The sequence below is a fragment of the Epinephelus lanceolatus genome, chromosome 16 (assembly GCF_041903045.1).
Source record: "Epinephelus lanceolatus isolate andai-2023 chromosome 16, ASM4190304v1, whole genome shotgun sequence".
Classification (NCBI taxonomy): Eukaryota; Metazoa; Chordata; class Actinopteri; order Perciformes; family Serranidae; genus Epinephelus; species Epinephelus lanceolatus.
This window is the reverse complement of record NC_135749.1, coordinates 19,278,542-19,303,358: the sequence shown is the minus strand read 5'-3', so window position 1 is coordinate 19,303,358 and position 24,817 is coordinate 19,278,542. Positions and strand designations below refer to the sequence as shown.

Sequence of the window (24,817 nt, the reverse complement as noted above, 5' to 3'; positions counted from 1 at the left end):
GATTCAGGATGCCAAACAGCTTTCATCACAATCTCATTATGACTTGATTGCTCCTCATATCAGCACTGAGGGACGTGAAGTCACTTTTATCTCAGACCTTTGTTCATCACCTTCATAAATTATAACTTTAATTAAAACGTGCACACTGTCATTTTAGCCAACGTGTCTGCGGTTCAAGGTCAAAAACTGGTGCTACACAAGCAGGAACACTGTGGGAAAGGTGGAAGTGAGTTGGAAACAATGTGGATACCATCATGAAAAAATCATAAAAGCTTTGGGCATCAGCTGCTGACTGGCACGTCGGGATGTTTTCCCCTTATCTCAGCTATTTCTGGACTGCATTCCCATACATTATTCACACAAACTGAGGGGGAAACCCGTATACAAGCCATTAAACTCACCCCAAGGTCTGCTGAAGTTCGCTGAAATGTCTAATTCATTAGGGGCAGGTGAGTTGAAAGCCGCTTCAGGTCCCTGCAACAGGCGCGCCAGACGAGGGCGCTCCTCACACTTCCAGGCACGGGAGGTGAGCTGGAGCCAAAGCAGCGTGCGCATGTAACGCGACTTCCCATTGGGTGAAGTTTTGCAGCGCTTGTGTCAAACGGATCCCCATTGGACGGCTATAAGTAGGCGGTGCCGTGCATGGCATTTCATTGATATAGCCTACAGCTGGTGGCCACAGATTCGCCACACGGAGTGGAAGGACTATGAAAGTGACGAAGGCTTGATGTAGGGGGGTTTTAATGAAGGCTCGAGAAGTGTTTTCTTATTTTTAAAGAGTGGCACACCAAAGATTTACAAGAATACACAGCCAAAATGCTCTGCCACGTTACTCGTCCGGATGCGGTGGTGATGGAGGTGGAAGTTGATGCGAAGGCGAACGGTGAAGACTGTCTGAATAAGGTAGGCTGTGGTGGAATACACATCCCGCTTTGTTATTATGATAACCTGCATCTAAACCCCAGTGCTATGGTCAGATGGGACAGCAGTGATCTGGTTGTCTTGCAAAACTTTAGATTTTCCATTTTCTAAACTTAAGCTCGATGGCTTATTTAATGCCTCTTATAAACAGGCAAATAAGACACAGAAATAAACTCAGTTTCTGCACTAAAACGCTTATAAACAAGGTGTGTTTGCTGCTTGATGTTTGCCAATATTCACTTAAGCTGTAAACAAAACTACCGATACATCTGCTTTGTTGTTGCACAGAAGGACGGCGGAAACAAAATGTTCTGCTAAGTACAACCAGAAGGAAAACATTTGTGTGTAACAATGAATCACCAATATGACGAATCATAGTCAACGCGAAATAACTTGCAGGCTACATTTAGGAAAGTTTTGATGCATTGTGGTTGTCGCCTCTACCTGCATGGCTTAGTCAGAGGCAGATGGCTTTGTTAAGGTTACTCGAGTTCATTCTTGAGCCTTTGCAAGCACTCAGCGTCCTCGCTCCACTCAAACTGAAACTTCAGTCTCAACTTTTAGATATTCGCCTATTTTCCCTCCAAAGTGGACATGAAAGGAACAAACTCGCATATTACTCTTTGCATCAGTAGCCTCAAGTTGTTTTCTCCGCTATTGAAACGTAAAGCTACTTCATATGCATGGCATATCCCCAACTTGCCGTGGGTATGAATGAGTTTTATCTCAGCCTCCGGGCTCCCTGCAGACGAGCAGCAGCGGTTATGTAATAACCCCATGGCCGCCGCCGCTGAAGGGGCGTGGGATTGTGGGTTTGATGAGCCCCTTTACCCCGGGAGAGCCTCCAAGTTTACTTCCAGCCTATCGCGAGCTTTAGAATATTGATGGGTTTTATCTGTAGCAGTGGGACAGCCGAAAAGCTAATGAACAAAGTGATAAAAGAAGCCTTATTTTCTTAGCCTCCTGAAAATGTTGACAAACTATTTTTTTTTTACTGTTGGGGAATTCTGTTGATTCTTGCCAAAATGTAAAGGGACCTCTCAACTCACTTTCCTATCCTGCTGTGAAAAGATACACTTTTAGAAACTGTGAAATTTACTCCCAGGATTTTAGGGTCCTTTTTGCATTCTCAAAATCCACTTTTGTGACTCATTTGTGTCATCTCTTCCCAGGTTTGCAGAAAGTTGGGCATAATTGAGGTAGACTACTTTGGGCTGCAGTTCACAGGCAGCAAGGGAGAGAACCTGTGGCTCAATCTGAGGAACCGCATCTGTCAGCAAATGGACAATGTGACGCCCTGTCGACTGAGGCTGCGGGTCAAGTTCTTTGTGGAGCCCCATCTCATTCTGCAGGAACAGACAAGGTGTGTTTACCAACCGCTTGCACAGACGTATTGTGCAGATCTGCCACATGAAGCTCATCACATTTGTTTAGTCATACGATAAGATCTAATTTTATTTTACCACTTCCTTTATAACACATTTTCTGCCACATACCCATAAATAAGCTCACTACCCTCTCTCAGTAAAAATTATCTGTTTTTTTATTAACATACTTTCATGACTGCATCTGATATACAGTGATGATGATGTAAAAAAACAAAACAAAGCCATCCTTGGTATGCTTCCAGAGCATATCTGATAGTCATACATTAGAATGAACTGTAGTAACCTCTCCCCAGAGCCCTTCCGGGGTTACTGAAGGTCATTCTGTTGGAGCTCCAGGCAGGAAATGTGATCCAGCAGCTCTGGGGGTATGTGTCTCTCTGCGCCTGCCCCCAGGGACCCTCTGTGCGACAGCCAGGACCTCTGTCACAGCCCCCATTCAACTCAAAATAACTTTTGTTGTGCTTTTTTTGTTTCAATTGTTTGTGGCCATTTTTGTGTGAACAAAAGCACACTCCTCCATTTGGGGTTTTTGCAGATGCTGTTTGGAAATTGTGCGATGGGCCAGTGTAGGGTGCTTTCCTCCATAGGCATTGTTTTAACAGGAGTATGTCATCATGAGTCATTGGTACAGCTGGTGATATATGTCATAGTTTTTTTTTTAGAGCAGCAGGATCTAAAGTTCATTCGCACTTTAAGACGTTGTTAAGCACATGTACCCGAAATGCTAGTTATATTTTAATTTTAAGAACACAGCAGTAAGCAAAAAACACACACTGGCATCACATCACCCCTTACTAGCTCTCCTCTCTGCAAGATTAGCTTAAGAAAAAAAACCCACTACTCAGATCAAAGTAACAAGCCATGACATGTCCAGATCCTGACTCAGTATTCCCTCGCTCCAGTTTCATTTGAAGTTATAAATAGCATCCGCAGCCCTCGGAACCTGTCCAAAAAACTTGTTTTACACACAGTGTCTGGCGTGGTACTGTGGATGTTATAGTCACCCCAGGCACTGCCACAAGTGTTTGATATAAGGGGAAATTAGTTTGGTGTCTTTTTAAGCTCCGCCGTGCTGCTTGTCCCCTCTCGCTCACAAACACACACAGCATGCCACTAGAACTGTTCATTAAACCGACATGTATCTGCCTTGGCAAGGATTTGACCAGCATTCCAGCAAGCACTCATTTGCTTCCCAGTTCACCCACCGCTCCACCTTCAGCTGTTTCTCACCCCCTCTTCCCTCCCTTCATGTGCTGATCAAATATAAAAGCATAGACTTTGTTCTCTTGCCATATTCTTATCGCTGTCAGATATAAACTGTCCCTGCATGCTCACACGGCCTCTGTCCACCTCGCTCGCCCCACCCCCACCCCCCCCCCCCCCTCCCCCCCCTCACCACTCTGGCCCATATTTGGCAATCTTTTGAAGGAAAAAAGTGAAAGGCAGTGGGGCAAAGAGTGTGTGAGGGTGGAAGACACTTGGCTGCCTGCGCTCTGACCTCCAATGATTAGCGGGGGTTATCAACAGATGGCTGGCGTCAGGTGGGGGTCATGGGGTTGTTAAAGAAAGGTGAGATAGAGATGTGAGATGGCAGGCAAGGGTACTCACACACGACACATAGCAACATGCTGTCAAGTTATGTGTTTAATTTTGGTGCAGCCTTCATGCCATCCATCTGCTCAGATGTGATATAATTTAAGTGGTGGGGGAGCAAACACTGGCATCAATTTAGAGATAAAGGGCAAGATGTTGACAGCACATAGCAGTGGCATTTTAAGGACCAACACAAAGCTCTGGGAACCAGCTATACTTCATTTAAAAGGGTCATGAAATTACACATGGCATTTATGTGAATATTTTTTCTACTTTCATTTGAAATTTACTTGACTTGTGGAGAATATATTCATACATTTGAGTAAATTAGCACTTTGAGGACCAGATAGTGTCCCATTCACTCATTTTATATTCTTTCACCTTTGACCTACTTTAAGCTACAGCAGCCTCTGCACAACGTGTTCTGACTGCAGGCGTACACCCCTCCACGCCTCATCAAGGCAAACACATTGCACATTTTTGCTCCTCACATGACTAGAAATGCGTCCAGTTCTTCTCTACAGAAAAGTCAGTATGCCACAAAAATGTTTGCTGTATTTAGTGTCAAAAAACGCAGTCAAAGATGAGTTCATGAACAAGTTTTAGAAGTTGAAACCCAACGTGAGCCTCTCGCTTCACACCATCTTTATAACCACACATTGTTTCCCTAGTTTCACAAGAATCTGTGAGCTGGGGTAAATGTTCTTGCAGCCTATGGACAAAGCCAAAGGGACTGTATGGTACCAATAGACTCTATTGAGCTGAGGGGTGGGCCTCTTTTTCTACGCCCTTCTTATAGTCCTTATTACATAACCTACACTGGACTGAGCACGCACAGATCTGCTTATATAAGCTTCTGTGTACTCTGCTGCCACGTAAAGCCTAGCAGGTCACTTGCATGTTCTTGCTCACATGCAGCTTAATATTTAGATAGTCTCGTTCCTCTTTTTGCTGGGCCTTTATAATTTCTCATAACCAGTATATCTATATAACCTTTTAGGTAGAGTTTGTCTTCTGCTGCACAAAACCAAAGCGCAATCCACATATATTTGAGTTGCAAGGCTTAAGTTCAGCTTTATTCCTTGGCAGCCATATCCCCTCCTTCTAAAACCCCTTTTTCCTTAATCTCATTGCTATGAGATTCTCCATTCACCCATCTCCCACAGGCTTGTTTTATAAATCTAGAATTTCCCAAATGCATAAAATAATCTTTTGATGTGGCGTCCTCTCCTCTGCCACCTTCTATTTTGGGCAGCTGAAGGGGCCACATCGAACAAAGACGAAAGCAAGGGCCATGCCAACCTTCCAGTGGCTTGAGATGGGAGTTGCACTACATGATGCTTCCGACATTTTCTTGGCTTTATCGTTTAATTTCATGCCAGTGGAAAACAAAAAAACAGTTCTCCAAAATAAAGTTGCCTAAAAACATCTGATTCGCCTTCATCTGTATTTCCATGACGCATTAACTGGAGGAACTAATACTTTCCATTGGTTAAGGGATACTGACCCAAGGGCCTCAACAACAGCCTGTGTTATCTGCATCATTAAACACTGCTTGCTGGGGGGTGTTTTTTCCCTTCATTAGCACTCGTATTTAACATTCTGATCAGGCAAACATTGGATATCCTGAAAGGGCACAGCTGTTAGTGCAGGCTTTATCAGAGGCCCTCATTGTGAAGCTGTTTATCTCCTCAGGTGTAAAGCTTATCTTTTAACTTGAATCCAAACTAAAAGCCAAATGAGTTTTAACCAAGGACTCCTTCTGATTGTTATACTTTTTAGTAATTACATCTCAATATGTTTGCATGCAAGTTAACTTGTTTTTTTTCCCTATTTGTGTCACAAATTAAAGCTGTAGTGGGTAACTTTTATAAAAGCAACTTTATCATTTTTGCTGGAACAGTCACTATATTCACACAGCACTGAATGAGACAGGTAATCTGTGAAAGAAAATTCATGTTCCTCTGCCTTTTTGTAGCATTTTTAATTGCCGCACCGCACAAGAACAAAAACAACCAATAAGAGAGAAGGAGTCTCCAACGCAGCTGTCAGTCACCACTAGTGTACCACAGTCTTGATGTACTGATCGAACTGCATTGTCTATTCCTCACCTCATTTGTTTTCATTAAAACTTTAGTGTGATGTTTAGCTGTAAAACGAGAAATTTTTGCCATGTTGGAAACAGTTTCATTAAAACAGAGCGCCACCCACCAGCTGGAGCAAACTCTCATTTTACAACTAAACAGTACACTAAAATATGTTATGTTCTTAGGCAGTGCAGTAACAGAATTTTGATTCATATTGGATCAGTGCTGCCTAGTTTAAGAGTTTGACCACAACTCATGAGCAGTGACTGACACGATGACAACTGCGTTAGAGATTCCTCAGCTCCTCAGCTTGGATTGGTTGTTTACCAGCAGTGGTAGATTCCAACAAATGCCGTGAGAAGCACTATGAGGAAAAGACAGATGGGTCAGTGTCATCAAACAAGTCTTTGAGAATACATTCATACCCTCAAAGTCAAACATGTCAGATTTATACCAAACAGTCTGTTCTGTGATGCAGCACAATACGGGAAATAATTCCAAACTAAAAATTTTTAAATCCAACTTCAAGGACTTTGCTCTGCTGATGTCACTGCTCTCTCAGGACAGCGTTCCTTCTTCTTATATAATGCCAGGCGTTTCAAAGACATGCTGGTCAGGGGCACTGGAAAATCAGGTGAATCAGTGTGTTAACCTTGTGACGGACTATCGATCTGTCCAGGGTGTTTCCTTGCCTTTCCCCCAGTGCGTGGTGGGAACAGTTCCAAACCTATGTATAGTTATCAACTGAGATTTTACAATGAATGGCTTGATCAACATTTACATTAATCACCGCTGTTAAATCGTAGCAGTTCATTTCTTGTGCAGCTGTAGAAAACTCCCATCAGCTCTCTACACTGCCACTTCATCTGAATGCTCTGCGAAAACAATTTGAGGCAATTTATTCAGGTCACACAGAAGTTAGAATGTTTAGCTCGCTGTGGCGGGCTCCACAGAAGATCAAGCCAAAGATCACACAAGATGCCTGTGGGTGTTTCATGTGTTCAAAAACACCACCCAAGGATTTATCAGCCAGCTCCATCATCAGTAATTAGTAGCTTTCCCCAGCCCTGTGAGTGTCTTTCCTCTGTCATGTGTTGTGCACTCAAGTAACCTAGCCCTGATTTTGTCTTGTTTGAAGTCATAACATTGCTCTTGCCCAAGAACGGCAGAATTGTTTTATTTGTTTGGTGCCTGAACTTTGGATTGATGCTGAGCTTTAATCACTGTTTCACCATCCAGTACAGAGCACCAGCCTGTAACCAAAGTATTTAGCATACAAACAGCTTCTTTGTTTAATGGCAGTGTGGCTTTCTGTTCAGCTCGGCACAGAGTTGCAACTTGTGCTCAGTATGATTGTTTTGCAACTTTCGGATAAATTGCACGATTCATCCTTTAATAAGCGCATTAGTTTGTCTTTCCTTTCAGCCCACACCTTGAGAGAAGATGTTCAGCAGGGTTTACTGCAGTTCAATGACTGCTAGTAACCTCACAGCACACAGCTCCTGGCAGTGTCTCATTTGACTAGCTCACAAACCGCATTGTTGAGAGCCCAACCGATGAGGTCTGAAAGTCTACTGGTGATTGGCTGGAGGTGCAGTCTCTAGGCAGAGGTGTTAGGTTTCAGTTTGTGGGGACGTTTTGTTCTTCTGTGAAGTGAAGCGGCTGACATTCTGCCTACTGGGAGAATAGACACTGGGTCGGGGTAGAAAACATTAAAATAAGACAATGGTTTTATAGATGGGTGGAACAGACTGGAGTGGGTTTAGTTGACTTGGTAATGAGCGTCTGTCTACTTGAGAAAGTATGCTTATTCCTTTTTTTTTTTTTTTTTTTTTTAAACTATGGCGCTAAAGTACATGCAAAAAGATTTCTCAAGTCTTTTTATAAACAGCTCCAAATAGCTCAACATTGGATTGGATTGCTTAAAATGCACACAAACACTGTATTTTTGGGATGTTTTAGTGTTTTAAATTTGAACGGTTCACAGACTGGGCAGAAGAAATCAGCTGAAAAACATGAATTATCTCATCCCCTCAGCTCAGCTCTGTAGCCAGTGACCTATTTTCAGATATTCTTTCTCAGGGTTCAGGCCCGCTTTAATTGAATTATTCCAGCAAGGCAATCAAGTATTCAAACATTCCTGCAGCACCCCACATGACCTCCCCTTCCCCCCACAACCACTGTTTTGAATCATTCTCCTATGCTGTTAGCATTCAGGGGTGTTATGACTGTAAATAAGTAAGCCTCTAAAGACTTTGATTATGAGTTATCTCCCATGAAGGACAAAGCGGTGATGAGATGTACTCAAGTAGGCCAAGAGACTTTGGTCTCCGCACAGACTTCCTGGCATTCAGTCTGTGTCTGGTATGTTATCGAGCGCCAGTCTAAAGGAGGAGACGATGCTGTGATGATGGCTGCAGTGTTCCCGGACGACCCTGTCATGATGCGTGTGCAAATGTGTCTGAATAGTGATGTGTTTTAGTCATCAGGATGGCGAATGAAACGGGCTGAAGCACACAGAGGAGAGGTCTGGCTGCAAATAAACAGCTCCTCAAGAGTGAGTCTGATTCAGCATGGCATCCTCACGTTCCAATAAGAGACAGATTCAAGTCCTGTGATTCTGTCTGGCTACGTCACTCAAATGAGTCACAGCGACTTAGATGCCCGTTTTGTTGAGCACGGGGGTCATTTATCCGCTCTGCTGTCTCTTGTCTTGTCACCTTGGTTACAGGCCTGCGTAAACCTGAAGGGTTTGTACAGGGATAACCACAATTTTTTTTCAAGTGTGTCCAGACAAATGCATTCACTTCACATCAGTGGGTCTCAAATGTTTTGTCCACTCAGGAGACATTTCAAAAAAGCTTTTTTAGTCCTGTCTCAACCAGTCAGCCTCAAACACCATGTTGGGAGATGGTGGATTTATGGACTGTTGTCTCTCCCACACTTTGAGTTTAGGATGGACCTTGACAGACGCTGAGGCAGCACTACACCGCTTGATCACGCTGATCCTGGGAAAGCTGTCTGAGAAGCTTTCTACTTGATACAGAGGCCGAGGAAGACGACAGGGCAATCTGCACAAAACATTTTCCCTTGTTGCTGCCATAACAAAAGTAATATAGCAAGATTCCTTTGCTGCACAAAGCTGGTGTTTAGAGCAGATCCAGTAGCAGTCTCGCCTCGCAGGGAGCCTCAGTGGGAGAACTTGTTACCTTGTGCTTGTAAGGCAGCTGCGTGTTGTGAATTTTCAGACATGTTTTTTGTTTTGTTTGGCAGATGCATATCTGATGGCTCCCATTCAGCCTCAGGGAGCCATCGTTGAACTGTAGTTACCTCTGTTGTTACCTGCTCTGCTGTAAAGCTAATAGGAGGTGTTTTCCTTCCAAATGATAATTGGAATTTTTGGCCAGCTCAGCAAAGCTTGCACACCTGTTTACACACGTGGGCGACCGCAACACCAGGAATACTGGATTTGGAGGTGTGTTGCTCAGCAGCCTCGTGGCCAAATAGGCCAAACAGTCCACATAGTCACACATGGTTGGTTAAGTGAAACATCGCTGAGGTTAAAACTCATCATGTTACACATTGGCAGTGTCACAACACCAAACTAACAGCAGGCTGGGACTTGTGGTAAAGGAAGCTTGTTAAGATATTAAATGACTTGCTCAGTGGCACAGTGACCGATAGTAACCTCTTGCCAGCCCCGCCTGAACTACAGTAACCTCCGCAGCTTGCCCTATAATAACCCTGCGTCGGCACCCTATAGTAAACTCCAGTCAGCCCTATTGTTTGCGTCAGGCAGGTAGCTAACTAGCAGCGCTCCATCACATGATGCCTGCTGGGCCTGACACAATAGAGAGCAGTGTTTGTGTGCGTGTGCGTTGGAGGGAATGGGATGTTTAACACCATATCAAAGCAATGTTTGTTATGCCTGAGGCTAGTCAGCTACAGGGCTTCGTTGTTATGGTGTGGCTTTATCAGGGGCGGTGTAGCCCGACTTTGTTTGTGTACCTCACAGCTGCTTTCACTGCCGTTGTTACTCCTCGGAAGCACCGTGAATGTGTGTTGGAGAAGGTGTGCCCTCCGTTACAGCATACTGAAGCAATACACAAGTGTGCGTATTCTGCCACCAGTCTTGCATTGCTCCCTCAAGAGTCTGGTTCTCAGTCCCATAAGATGACAGAGGAAACATCACCTCCAGCTGGTTCCCTGCATCATCTGCATTTCCCAAAAAACACCTCGGCACATGCATCTTCTACATAAACAGAACACAATGGGTCTATGTAAACCTAATAAAAGGGGTGATGAGTGCTACCTTTCCCCCTCCACTTAGTGTCCCTCTAAACCCTCTCAATATCCTCAAGTCACAGTGTGACCTGATTTGCAGTTTGCACAAATGAAAAATGTCTCTGTTTGCATCATGCTTCAAAGAGAACTGCTGCCCGGGGGTGTTTTTTTTTTTTTCTTTTTGCGGAAATAACAAGCAGTTTCTGGCGCAGTCTGCTTTTAGTCTACCACACCAGGATGCAGTGGGCCAAAAACATTCAGCCATTTCTTTTAACATAAATTGTTTTACTGCTGAAACTTGTGTCAGCACAGGATATCAAAGTCATACTTAAATTTCTGGCGTTGTCAAATGAAGTCTAAAGTGAGATCTGGAGTTACAGTTAAGTCACCAGGCACCCCAATAGGATCGTAACTAGTCAACAACACTGGCCAGTGGAAAGCTGTCCAACAGGTTTGTTGTCACAGACGCAGGTAACTGGAAGCAAAGCCTTTTGCCTGTGCAATCCCCTTAAGGTCACTGTGTCATAGGTAAGCTCAAGGAAGGATCAGTTAAGGTTACTTTAGTTCAGCGCTCGTTGTGATGCAAGGATTGAGCCAGTCAGGGTGTTTCTCCTTTTGACATTTTGTCTCCTGCTGCTAGGAGGAAAGCATTCCTCACATCTTCAGGTCAAAACAATGGAAAGGACCTGCCACGGCTTATTTTGTTTCTTGAGAATTTTGCTGTTTTTTTGTGGCCACACCAGAACTCTGTGTTCTCATTTAATCGTTCAACCCAAACAATAACAATTGTGGTTTTTGACCACTATTAATCTTTGAACGATTGTCCCAACTGTCACTTCACGAACCCACCTCATTTTGAACAAGAATCAAGTGTCAGACAAAACAAAACCAGAGGAGGCCTGTCTTTAAATCGGTATATTGCACGAGTTTGTCAAAAATGTGGTTCAGTAACTGCAAAGGGCCACAGAGCAAGAGACTCAGACAGGATGCTGGCCATTGTAACTCCATTTAAGTCCCGATTTTGCATTCAGATTTCAGATTAATCGCATAACAACACACAGCTGTGGTCACATATTGGCCCAGCAGTTACAGTTTGAGCACAGTTGCCCATTGAGTCACCAGGTTAAAAGTCCAAGTACTTCCTCTACTGGAGCAAACAACACGATCCTGTCACTTCTGTCCCTCTTTCAACTTCCACTTTTAGAGCCTCCAGTGAATAAACACTTAAAGGAAGTTCTAATAATGTGTTCTGAGGAAGGGATTGAAAGAGAGAAAGTGAGTCCTTGTGACAGTTGCTTTTCCTTCTGCTGCGCACAAACACAAAAACATCTGCTGTTTGCAGCGAAATCCTAGCCGTGTGTGTCCACCTGCTCTTTCTTTTGTTATTCCACTGTCTGGATAAACGTAAAAGAGTTCGTCATATATTGAAAGATCCCCCCCTGTTCTGTTTTCCTCCTGTCCCCCAGACATGTCTTCTTCATGCACGTGAAGGAGGACCTCCATAACGGTCACTTACGGATGGGCTCTGAACAAGCGGAGGAGCTGAGTGCACTCCTGGCACAGGCCGAGTTTGGCGACTACAACCAAAACACAGCCAAGTACTGGTACTCGGAGCTATGCGGAGAGGAGCCCAGCACTGCCACCATCAACAGGTATTTTTAAAGCAACTCAACATGGGCCTCAAGAGGAGCAGGAAGTTGAAATGTTCTTGATTGTGAATACATAGCATGCACAAAAACAGTATTGTTTTGCTGGCACAGACTCGTTTTGTTCTCTGCACATCTGACTGTAATAAAAGCCCCACTCTGACCTGAAGTGAACTAATGATGTCTGGGTATCTCACACAAGACAATTGGAATTTGGACATAGTTAATGTAACTCCTATACAAGTAAACAAGGTCTGGCTAATTATTGAAACCCGTTTTCGGTGTTTTCCTGAATCTCTGCCCACTCACTGTCCCCCCATGAAGACATGATAAAGAGTAAATAATGGGTCATGGCAACGAGGCACGGACAATATAATGTGGCAGCTGGTTTTCAAGGAAATGAAAGGAAATCAAAATTCTGTCTTAAGCAAAAAAATAAAGATACAGCGAGTTGAAATGACTAGTGCTGCCCCTTCTTATAAATTGCAGTGTCTGTCTTTATTTATCTGAGGTGAAAGGCTTTAGATAAGAGTAGATGACACACAGTCGCAGTGTGTGTTGGCTGTTTGACAGCTACTGCACACATACACTCACACTGATCAGCCAAACAGCAGCTGTCAGGAAGTCAGATAGCATGTGTTTGCAGAGCTCCACTGACAGAACCTCCAACTGTGCATCCTGAATGTTTTCTCTGTAAACAAGAAGAGGGTGACACGGTTTCACTACTGCAAGGTTTTCGGAGACAATGAGTGTGGATTCCTCTGCATCGTGCAAACTCCACACCACACTTTCCACAGCAGTGCCCGTCCCACCTACAACTGTTGGGAACGTATCCAAGAATTACTTGGTTTCCATTTTGCAGTTGTGGCCTTTGGAGAGCCTACTGGAACCATTTTGCCGAGCACATGGTGCTGTTCCTCACATGCGGAGACTCTTAAATTATACATTAGCAAGCCCCATCTCCCGAGCCTGCTACATTCAACTCTTTAGTCATGTGCTTTGTAGAGGCAGTAGGTGCTGTTGCTCACTGCTACACATACACATACCTCCAGCCTGTTCTGTGCTGTTTCTAATCATTTCATCGACTGAACTCCAGACTGTGGGTCTGAATGGCATACATAAGCCATTAGCAGGGATGGAAAAAGTACTAGAATATTGTGCTCAACTAAAAGTACTCTTACTTTTGAGAAATTGCATATTTAGATACATTAAGTGTGAGTAAAACGACTGATTTTTATTTTTTTTTAAAAAGGACACAAAATGATTTTGTTACGTTTAGAAGAGTAAATGTAATTTGTTACCTCCAGCCTTGTACAATCAGGCATTTTCTACCACAGTCTAAAAATCTGCAGGCTTCACTGGCTAAAATAAGCATTCAGCTGTGCTACCCAAGCATTGATCTCATAAGTATAGTTGTCAAAAAAGAACCAGTTCAGCATCAGAGCTTTCTGCCTGAGGGTGTGTTCAGCATTGACAGCTTAAACACACTCCAGTGTTGCATTTATCCTGCCTGTATAATACACCTGGCTGTCACAGTGGGTGTTCCTTGATAACCTGTATGATAAAGCTTGTGTTAGATAATGTCATTTCCAATCTGAACTGTAAAGCGAAAAACTAAAATGGTTGTCTTTCTTCCCCTCTGCAGTATCATATCCAGACACAAGGCTCTGGAAGGTTTGAGCCAGGGCTCGGTGGAGTATCAGGCCCTGCAGCTGGTCTCGTCTCTGGAGCATTACGGCGTGGAGTGGCACTGGGCTCGTGATGCAAATGGGCAACGGTTGGCCATAGGAGTCGGCCCCGAGGGTATCGCCATTTGCAAGGAGGACTTCAGCTTAGTCAACAGGTACGCTCCACCGAGACGTCTGCAAATTGCTCTGTGTGTTCTTCTAGTGATGGTGCTTCTCATATTGCAGTAGATATCAAGAACGACATGTCTGATTTAAGAGTATTCAGTATGTAACTGCTTATTCTGTCTTTGCCTTCTCCTAGAATAAGCTATCCAATCATTCAGATCGCCACCCAGTCGGGGAAGAGTGTGTACTTGACGGTTACCAAGGACACAAGTGACAGCGTGGTGCTTTTGTTCAAGCTGATCAGTAATCGGGCGGCCAGTGGTCTGTACCGGGCCATCACAGAGACCCATGCCTTCTACAGGTGACTATTAAGGCCGGTTTTTAGTGGCAAGTTAGACTAGGTGACTACAGCTATTAATTATTCACAGATCTGACCTGCTTCAGAACAATCTTCCATGTCACTGTGGCATGTTTTAATAAGTTAATTGTTTGCTTTTCTTCACTTAAGACTAGTAGATTATAAATAAAAGAGCCGGGGGAAAACATGACCTAAAATGTGTTGCGTAAACATTTGTTCCACTCTATTTGGCATGTACTGCTTCCTGAGTTTACTCTCACACATTTGTACACATTGACTAAGTGTGCTCCTTGTTTTCTTTTAATATTTCTATGGTATGAACACATGCAAAGTGGCACACATGGGCACATGAAACATGTAATGGACCTGCATGAGTGTGGATGGAAATATAGATTGTGCAGGACAATCTTCAGTGGGCAGAGGTGGCCTTTTTCCTTTGCACAGACAGTATGCAGTGAGCAGAGACAATTCAAATGGCTGAGCTATGAAATTGTTGTCAGTCAGTCACAATAGTACAAAGGTACAAAAGACAGCCGTGTCCTTTTGTTTCAGGGACGGGTTTTAGCTCAGAGTCTGCAGATTTTTTTGCAGGCACGTCTTCGTCCTGCTTGCTCAGAAACAAGTGTGCAGTGATTATCTCATGTTAGTGAATGAGGCATCGGGACAAGATGAATATTAGCTGTTGCCTAAATGAACAGTGCAAGGGGGGTATTGGATAAACAGGCATAGTCTCAACAACACTGGGGTGAAGTTTGTCAGGTCAAATGCTCTGATTTTGCTGAGTAATAATCATGTCTTATCCTGTTTTCATTTCTTAGGTGTGACACAGTCACTAACGCAGTGATGATGCAGTACAGCAGAGACTTTAAAGGCCACCTTGCTTCCCTCTTCCTCAACGAAAACATCAACCTGGGCAAGAAGTACGTCTTCGACATCCGACGCACCTCCAAGGAAGTGTACGACCACGCCCGGCGCGCTCTCTACAACTCCGGTGTTGTGGACCTGATGTCTGGCGGCGGCGAACGCTCCTCTCCTTCACGCTCCCTGAGCCGAGACGACCAGCAGGACGAGGGGCTGGACTGCGGCAGCTGCCAGCAGAGCCGAGTGCTGCAGGAGCGGCTGCAGAAGCTCAGAGAGGCTCTGTTGTGCATGCTCTGCTGCGAGGAGGAGATAGATGCTGCGTTCTGCCCCTGCGGCCATATGGTGTGTTGCCAGACCTGCGCAAATCAGCTGCAGGTGAGACTCTTTTTCACTCACAGAAATGTCTGTAGACTTTACTGTGGAAGCCACATTGCAGGGCTTTTCATTAGTGTGGTTGGTATTCTCTTGTTTCATATAGACTGAGAAATGACAGTACTGCATTTGCTTTATGGCAAATGCTGATGTCATCACTACCGTAGAAGCAGTGTGCTAAAAAAGCCATCTCAAGAGCTTGTGCTTTGCTCAACTCGAGGCACCTCCAGCCTACTGTGAGCTTCCAGCTACACCCAAAGCTCTTTAATTATACTGAAGTTTTAACTTCTTATCCTTTTTATGGTCCTTTAAACAACATCCAAAGCTTTGCTTGCACTCTGCTGACCTGATTGTCCCCCCTCCGCTTAATCAGCTAAATGTTGCCCGTCTTTGTGGAAGCAGATGGTGTGTCTGTGTGAGCGTGTGTGTGAGAGAGTGAGTGTGTATGGGAGTTTGTCTTATAAAGGGATTATAGCAGCCAGGCAAATCTTACTTCCATTAGCTCAACTAAGAAACGTGACCCAGCTAATGGACGTGAGAATGAGTCAGTAGAAACTCAAGACACGAGAGCGAAAGAAGGAAAGTTCCACTGCTTTCATCAAGACTGTGGAAACTGTTCTCAAACTATAGCACTACATTTCACCTTTTCACAGTGAAACCTGCCTTGTCTGTTGCTGTAAAATATTTGCCACAGTGTTCTTCAGTCTCAACATTAAGATTTGTCATACGACCTGAGTGGTGGCTTGTCAGTTGCCTAAATGGCGGTCAGCAGCACTCATCTGAGCTCATTTGTTGACACAGCCAGTTGCTGTGACTCTTAGTACTGTGTGATTGTGGTTACATGCTCTCTGAACTTGCAACTTTGTTTTGCCGGCTTCTTGCTTTATGTCACGTCTACTGGCAACGTGTGTGTCGGCCCAGTTTGTCATGTGTTAGAAGAGTGGTACATTTGTGAACTCAGTGTTTGCTCAGGTTTGTTTTTGTGTTCTTGAACAAGCTGAGATGTGGACATAGAAGGTTTGAGATGCGCTATGGGTGTGTGATTAGGTCATAACTATGCCTATAATGATTCCAAAAAATGCAGAAGGTATTTTAAAGGGAAACTACACCCATTTTCAAACTTCCATGTTATTTCTATGGTCTAATGCTGCATTCAGTCTCCTTGGATAGTCCCATGTCCTAACTGGGGAAGTTGTTTTTCTGTTGGCACCTCATGCACTAAAATTTTCGCCAACTTTCCAAATTGTTGTTCCAACTTGAGGCAGCATTCACGTAAAATTTATGTGGACAGCACATGAATGCAGAGCAAGACGGTCCAAAAATAATAGTAAACATGAACAACTTTCTCCCAAATCCAAAGTAGCTCATGTTCACAAATACTGATTGAAGTTTCCTGGCAATGGAAATAACATGTTTGAATTCTCAATTTAGGAGGTGCTCACCTCAAAGTTTGCTCAAAGCTCAGGTGACCACAGCTAGCCTTGTATCACTTTTGACCAGAGCAAGTTACAACTGAAAAATAAACAAATACTCAAAGCTTATTCTTTTCTTTCCTCCCCCTCAGTTGTGTCCTGTGTGTCGGTCGGAGGTGGAGCACGTGCAGCACGTCTACCTGCCCACCTGCACCAGCCTGCTGAACCTGACGCTGACCGACAACCGCCAGCACCGCAGCAACATCCCCGCGCCCATCCACAGAGAAATGGCTTCTCCTCACAGCTGCTCTGCCACAGAGTACGAGCACAAGATCTACCACACTTAAAGACAACTCCACCAAACTCCATAATGAACTCGGACTTAAATCAGCCAGATTATGGTTTCATAAAGAAGGAACATTGCTCGTCCATCTGTGTCTCCTGCCTGGACTCCATGAACTACCAAACGTAAAGAAACTCCTGAGCATAATCAAAGATTGACACACTCAAACCACTCCCTCAACTAGTGTGCGTGCGTGCGTGCGTGTGTGTGTGTATGTGCGTGTGTGTGTGTGTGTGTGTGCGCGCACGCGTGTGTGTGTGTGTGTGTGTGTGTGTGTGTTTTATTGTTATTTACCTTCGTCCCTTTGAGCTGCCAGTGTATCTGGTTGGTTCTTAGTATTGTTGCCGTTGGTTTGTTTGTCATTCTGTCCAAATCTTGTTTGTTCGCACCCCCTGCCACAAGATGATTTTAGATTAGGCTCTTATTGACCTTAAATTATTGCATCAGTTGACCTGATACAGAAACACTTTTGTTTTTGAATTATTATTGTTAGTTGTTTTTTCCTAGCTCCATTTCAGACTCCTAGCCCCTGAACCCGAACCATATGACGAGTGTGTATGTGTTTTAGAATAGCTAAACACTGTATATAATGTCTGTCTTTTTCTTTTTTCATTTTTAATGCTTCTTGACATTTTAAAGCTTATTTGTTTTTTGATTTGAGAGCTGAATTTTACAGTGCAAGAGAGTGAAATATTTTATTTGTTTTTCATGTTCCATGTTTTCCATGCCAATTAGGGGGGTATTTAGAGGCTAAGCAGCGCTGCATATTAATGAGACACACCAGGTGCTAAGGCCACCATGGTCCCGTTCTTGTGATCTCTGGGTTAAATGGGGTTTTCGAGGGTTCTTTTACTCCACCACCAGAACTGCGACCTTGGCTGTGAAATGCAGCATCTTGCTGACACTCCCACAACCTCCTTCACCTCGAAACTGGATTTGTTGATTAACTGCCTCTTGTCCAAAACAACAAGCCCGGTTTCACAGACTGATGCGCCTTTAACTTTCAGTTAGCATGGAGATAAAAATGTAAGAAATTAAGAGGACAAACTGTCCCTCTGTTAAACACCGAACCACAGAGTTGTATACAAAGAAAACTAGGAATGTGTCCAGCAGCAGCTGCTTCCTCTGAAAACCTCAACTATAAATTTCTTCTCTGGGGTGGACTTGTGAGTTCCTTTTTGATATTTCTAAAGGGTACTAGGAGATCTGTCTGTGCAATACTTGCTTGCTTTTTGAAAAAAGCTTTTCATTTTCAAGTTTTATTTAATTTCAAAGACTATATTTAAGAGAAAAACAAACAAACAACATTGTCACTTTACCAAGGAAGTTTTCCACGTGTCTGTAGGAGGTTTGGCCTTAATGTAGCAGCAACACCATGTTTATTATAAACTGTCCACAGACTTTTTTTCTGGTGAGAAAAGGAAAACTTTGATTTCTTTAACGCTGACTCGATTAAGCTCAGCTGCTGCAGGGGAAGGACTTTTATTTTTCACAATGTACAAGTAGCGATTTGTTTCTGTTTTCTGAAGCAAAAGCCACTATGCTCTGTAAAATAACTCAGAATTAAATGCTTTTTATATATTCTGTTTTTAACAAAGAGAAAGTATTAATAAAGTTGTTTTTTAAAAACATACTCTGGATTCAGGGGACATTTATTTTTGTTTTGTATGTTGTCTGAAAGCATGTACACTTCACATATGTTCAGAACAGGCAAGACACCAGTAAAAACAAAACTTACTAATTTCAGAAATTAAAATACACACTGTATTTAATGTTGGATTGAACATATGTTGCTTAGGTGAGTCATCATTTCACTGAGTACTTGTCAACATAACCCTTCTGAATATATTCAACAGTATTTCCCTTTGGAATGTTTGTCAATGCAGTAGCCGACAAGGAAAATGCCAAAGAAGGAAACATCATGCCGACAATAACAGCGTTCAAGCAGCCAGACTTTGGTGCCAGTTCTAATGTCTAGTTCCTTAAACACTGTCTCTGATGTATGACCTTTCCTTCTTTTATACTGTGTTTTCCTTGGTAGCTGAAAGGAAGTAAGCAGGGACCAAAGCTGTTGCCCTAGTAACAGAATAGCAATGAAACTGTCTATAAATGGGTGCGGTCGTCTCTCACCATGAACGCAGATTCAATACAACACTATATATAGTACAAATTTAATGTTTGTTCCTCATTTTGCCTTTCACTGTTATCTGCTGACTTTATATCTGATAGCGACCCAGTACATGATAAAATCAGTCTTTGTTAGATACCGTGAGAGAGTGTTGCTGAGACAGAGACAGGTCTTGAACAAAGTTAACTTCCTCCTGAATTATCTGTCTGAAAAATGCTATTTTAGTGTCAGAGTGTTGGGAAGATAACTGGCTGTGGAAAAATGGGTCCAACATTTACATTAGTAACTATGAAGTGAAAGAATCAGTCATGATGTGTGCTCACTTTCACTTCTCCCATTGGAATGAATGTACTCAGGAGCCCTACTAGTCTCCTAAATGGGCAGGGCAGTGGTGAAACCCACAAGACACAGATTAGAGATTACTCTTAAGTGTCTAATGTGAGCTGTCTTGTTTACAGATGGCCTCTGGTACTTGGCAATAGCAACCACCAGGACAGTGATTCCCAATCTAAAGGCTGGGTAACCCATGGGTATCCAGATGCAAGGCCGTAGCCATGTAGTCAACATTGGGGTGGACCAAATCTGTCAGGGGGTCCAGGGGGTATCTCCTTAGAGTTCAGAAAATCCCCTAAATAGGACACAACAGAGAAGATTTTTTTAACTGCACTGCTCACAAATAATTTCCACTGAGGCTGTGACCTGTTACAAGATGTTTAAAAGAATTAACCAGACTAGTTGTTTCCTCATAACACTTCTACATTCATATCAAGCGTCTGCTCTAATACACAGATTTACTGACAGATATTAAAACCTGAAATTCCCTCATATCAAACTGTTGCTGAGCTCTTTCATAAGACCTTTTCTTGGTTTTACTCAGCAAAGCTATCAAGACTTAAGACAATCGGGCATCAGAGGTTTCAGATGACACGTGGCGAGAAGAGAAATGGCAAAAAGTGTTTTCTTGTGACCTGTCAGACTGCTGTGACTTCGCCAGCACCCCAGGTGAATCGTACTTGGAAGGGCAACACGTCATTTGTCACGGTCAGACTGGAAAATGTAGCTAAGAGCTGCACAGTGGTACAAACAGAGTCTGAATGTTGATGGGAAATGACAAGCTCCACTGGACTGTGATTATGAAGTCTGCAAATAAGAGTTTCGTACAGCCACTATTGATTAGTCAGACTTCACCCCTACTCTCTGAACCACCCCACTCTGTCCTTTCATAACCCTCTGGATGAGAATGCTTCTCTCTTTCTCTCCTGTTTCTCTTCTTACCTCTCTTTCTTTTATTTGCTCTCATGCATCACTGCCATTAAACACACTCCAAGGACACTGATGACAGCAGAGAGGGAGAGACGTGCAAGGGAGAGTGCTGTGATTTCTCTTCTCAGTCAGTCAGCCATGCAGAGCTCCGGTATCTTTGCAGGTTGGAAAACAACAACACAAGAAGTAGCATCATATAAAACATTACACCCACTGTAAAGTGAATATTTCACCTCAAGATAGAAGGACATGAAATGAAAAACATATTTAAAAAGGGACAGGCAGCGGCCTGCGAACAGCGACACGTGTTCATCTGTTGACATCAATCAACAGCTGTTTTGTTGTCTGCATCCCTGACACAGATTCACGCAAGCACATGTAGCCACAAACCCAGGCTCGTAACGTCATGACCTCTGCACTGATCCTTTGCCCTGACCCAGTGACATGTAGTGGAATCTCAATCAGGAAAACTACTGGTCACGTCAGGGGAAAAAAGTAGATAAGCTGATGGTATTATACCATATTGCTGGAGAATGCAGTGGAAAAACATGGAAACACTGCAGAGATGTTAAGCTCTTTGAAATGTGAAAACCTGAGAACATTTTCTGTTGTCACACTAATCCAAAATGTATCTATAATACCATACAAAAACTGCATTAATCTCTTGTTGAGAAATTGCCAACAAAATATGGATTTTGCAGTGGGTGGTGACACTGAGAGCTAATGTCAGAAAAAAATAGAAAAAGAGAGAGAGAAAAAAAGGCTTAGTGGTTTCATTGAAGACTGAGGATTTTGGATTTGCCTAGTCTGTTGCATATTTATGTTCTACTGGAATTGTGTTGGAATAAAATGCCCCTGGTATGTGGGATATTTACATCCCTTTTAATGTTTTAAAACAATGAAACGTCAAAAAACATATCTCAGAAAAATTCAGACATTTCTGTGAATGTTCTGCCAAAAACATTTTCACAAACAATCCGTCCTACTGTATCGCGTTTTATTGGTTTTCTTTTGCAAACGTCCTTTTTATAGTGTGCATGTAGCCAAGAGCAATAGTCAATAAAACCTGATAGAGGCGTGGTTGGTGACCCACTTTTATGCATGACTATAGTTTACTGGGCGCTACTGTACATTTTGTTACTGCTGGATGAACAGCTGCAGTAGGATTCAAAACTTAATGTAATGGTAAGGTTGTGCTATGTGTGAGTATAAAAGATGGGACAGAAAAGGGCACAGGAAGGTGTTTTAGCTGGGAAATGATTTGTGGCTGAAAGAGAAATGTAGATAATGTTGGCACTACCAGCAATTTCCTTTAATTTTGAATTTAATTCAGCTTTGTTTTCACTCTTAATGTCATAACAAATCCATATCACATCTAACAATTGCACTGACATCCTGTGTAATCATTGGCCCGTACAGAATGTTGCTTTTACGTCCACTGTCAAACCCCAGCGGAGATGTTTTCCTCTAGTCTGTTGTGCTGCTATCAGTGTGGAATTACTTCACAGTCGCATGCTGAGAGCGAATATCACTTTCTGTGCTCTTCTAACGGAAACATCTGCCAAATCTTTGACTGACCTGGCAACTTGACCACTGTTTACTCCACAAGCCATAACCCAAAGACAAAGAACAAAAGTTCAGTATGGGACAAAATATAATTTTCACTTCTACCAATTCAGACTGAACTGATTGATGTAAAGTATGAGGTGACTCGGGCTGACATGAATGCAACAAAGCTTCAATCATTGTCATGGTAATCAATGTCCAAATCAGGATTCAAAGGCTCCGTTTAAACATATATTATTATTGGTTTGTCTTTGATAAGAACATTCATAGACATAATTTAGTCAGGAACACTTTAGTCAAAGAAAACTTTATTTACATTTGCAGTGTTATATTTGGCGGCATGGCTCTGTTCTGGGGCCCCTCTGCCTTTCCTCTGGCCTAAGCAGAAAGCCTCTTCCACGTGCCTACATGGAAAGCATAAGGAAGAAATAGCCCACCTCTCTGTCCTTCTGGATGCCTATGTCAAAAGCCTAAGGCAGAGAGAGCACACCTCTCTGCCCTTCCATGTGCAAATGAGGAAACCCATAAGGCAGAGAGAGCACACCTGACTGCCCTTCCATGCGCCTACATGGAAAGCCTAAGGCAGGGAGAGCAGCAGCAAAGACCCCGCAGGAACAGAACAGAGCAGCATCAATGACAAACAGAAGTGACATTGATAAGTCACACAGCATGAAAAGGAGGAGCTGGAGTGGAGGTGGGTTGCAAAGCAGCTTGCAGAGGAAGCAGCAACAGTAGGCACACCAGAGCATTTTAAATAGGGCGGCCTGAATGAGATTCACCAGTTGGTTGCATAAAAAGGAATCATGTGCTGACTCCCTTTCATCAATCAGCTGCTCTATCAGTTGATTGGCTGTTAGTCAACCAATGTAGCTGGGATGTGAGCTGAGTTTGACATCTTGTCCTGCCTGCACTAACGCTATGCTCAAGTTTTGTGACTCTGACTTGCTCTCATCTAACCTCAGTCATCAGTAGTCCAGCACTACTGCAACTGGGACAGTTTGACCACAAGTGACAGACTTCCAGACATGCTAGCAAGATGTTAAAAAAGTCAAGAATTTGGAATACTTTCACAATTTGCGAAGATAATCCCTAAAAGTCAAGAGCCAGGTACGCCAAAGGAAACTGGCACTGCACAAATCTATAGCGAGCTTGGAAAACTCTAAGTAACAGCTTAGCCGTCTTGCAAAGTGATCTTTTTTCTTGCTATTATGGCTAATATTACTGTGACCTGCATGCTAACAAAGTGGCTAATTGTCATTTTAGGTGCAAAAAAGTCTGACTTATGTCCTCATCTATCACTCACTGACCCCAAACCCTGACCCCACACCCTAACAAAGCTTCCATTAATTGCGGTTATTTTGCACTGATGCTTCAATGCCCAAAAACTTGTATTCGGGATAGCCCTACTGGTTACAGACCACCTCTGGCTTGTTCCCTCACCAACACTGACTCCACTGAGGTTGGTAATTCTGTAGAAAGACAATATCGATATCGATATTTAAACTCATCACCTAAACACATACACCCCTCCTGTCATGTGCCAGAGTCACTGTCCACCTCACTCCCACTGGCTCTCTCTTTTTACATCCATTGCCTTCCCCCTGACCAGTGCATACACAGTGCTGTGTGGCTTGGTTTGAGCCATTTTGTTTATTTCCCATGTACAGAGCCAACGCTGTGTCTAAACACCACCACAAAGAGGACAGCTAGCAGACCGCAAGGAGATATTTGCTGAATTTGGCAAAAAGCGTATTGCATTAGAATCGCTGACTGCACCTTTAAGACACATACTTCAGATTTAGGTTAAGTGTGTAGAATCCACTTATATAACAAGATAATGTTACACTTATGAGGCACAAAGGAAAGAAGAGCATGTAACCAAGTCTGCTCCATTTCTGTGCATGTCAAACTGAGCGTCTGAAGACTTACTGTGCTCTCTTGTTAACCATTAATGTCATTTGACCTACTTCTCTGGAGTTGAAGATTGTTGTCTTTATTTTTACACTGTTTAAGTGTAGTCCACACAGACGCCAGGGCCTGCTGAGAGTAAGCAAGTGCCGCACATTTCGCTGGATGTCATCTCCTGTGTTCAAATTCTAGTTCTTCACTTCAAACCTTACAACACAAAGCAGCACATATTCCCTGACGGAGAAGACTCTTCTTCAACCTCGTTACCTGAGCCACACAGATAGAAAACAAATAGAATTTTTAAGTTCTTATCATTTTAACTTGTGCCAGGAAACGAACATCAAAGATTCTCAACAACTTTGCCATGTGGTTTTCACATCTGCTCGGCCCAGTGACACACTGCCAAGGGAAACGCTGCCGCTCCTCTGAATGTAGCTGAGATAAGTTTCCTCAAGGCAAAAAGAGCCCACTTCTTGATTGCATCGGCAGCTGCTAACTGATATACAAGGTTTATCTGTGTGCATGTGTGTGCATGCCTCTCTGAGGTTCCAGACGGGTGTAAACAGCCTGCCAGTGCCAGGCTACACAATGTTCTCCATGCAGAGAATTTATGTGTAGTCATTAGCACATCCACTTTACCGTGTTCGTGAGGTCTGGTGCTAATATAGACTGCAAAAGCCTGACATTCTCTGTGAATACCTGAAAAATGTCAACAGATTAATATGGAAAATGAAGAAGCAATGCTGTTCTAATGACTTATTTCAAAATTATACAGCGTAGTACAAAATGTAACTTGTTTCCTTTTAAAATATCAAAGTATCTAGTCTAGTCAAGTACAACTATTTAGAGTGGTACTGAGAAGATCCCAAATCCTAGGGTTAAAGGAATACTTTA

The 24,817-nt window shown here is 43.2% G+C and overlaps 1 protein-coding gene across 1 annotated transcript; it reads left to right on the top strand.

The window, feature by feature from the left end:
* The first annotated feature begins 675 nt into the window (after positions 1-675).
* mylipa (myosin regulatory light chain interacting protein a) lies at positions 676-18,691 on the top strand. Its single transcript, XM_033636893.2, has 7 exons — positions 676-903; positions 2,094-2,284; positions 11,740-11,925; positions 13,565-13,762; positions 13,909-14,073; positions 14,889-15,306; positions 16,868-18,691. The coding sequence occupies exons 1-7, from the start codon at positions 817-819 to the stop codon at positions 17,060-17,062; spliced, it is 1,440 nt and encodes a 479-aa protein (XP_033492784.1). The 5' UTR covers positions 676-816; the 3' UTR covers positions 17,063-18,691.
* The last annotated feature ends 6,126 nt before the right edge of the window (positions 18,692-24,817 follow it).

What these genes read in the sequence shown, in the direction of transcription:
- mylipa (XM_033636893.2), top strand. Translation starts at nt 817, where the DNA reads ATGCTCTGCCACGTTACTCGTCCGGATGCGGTGGTGATGGAGGTGGAA. An exon ending in GTGAAGACTGTCTGAATAAG is followed by an intron (nt 904 to 2,093) that starts GTAGGCTGTGGT and finishes ATCTCTTCCCAG; the next exon opens with GTTTGCAGAAAGTTGGGCAT. An exon ending in GACTTCAGCTTAGTCAACAG is followed by an intron (nt 13,763 to 13,908) that starts GTACGCTCCACC and finishes GCCTTCTCCTAG; the next exon opens with AATAAGCTATCCAATCATTC.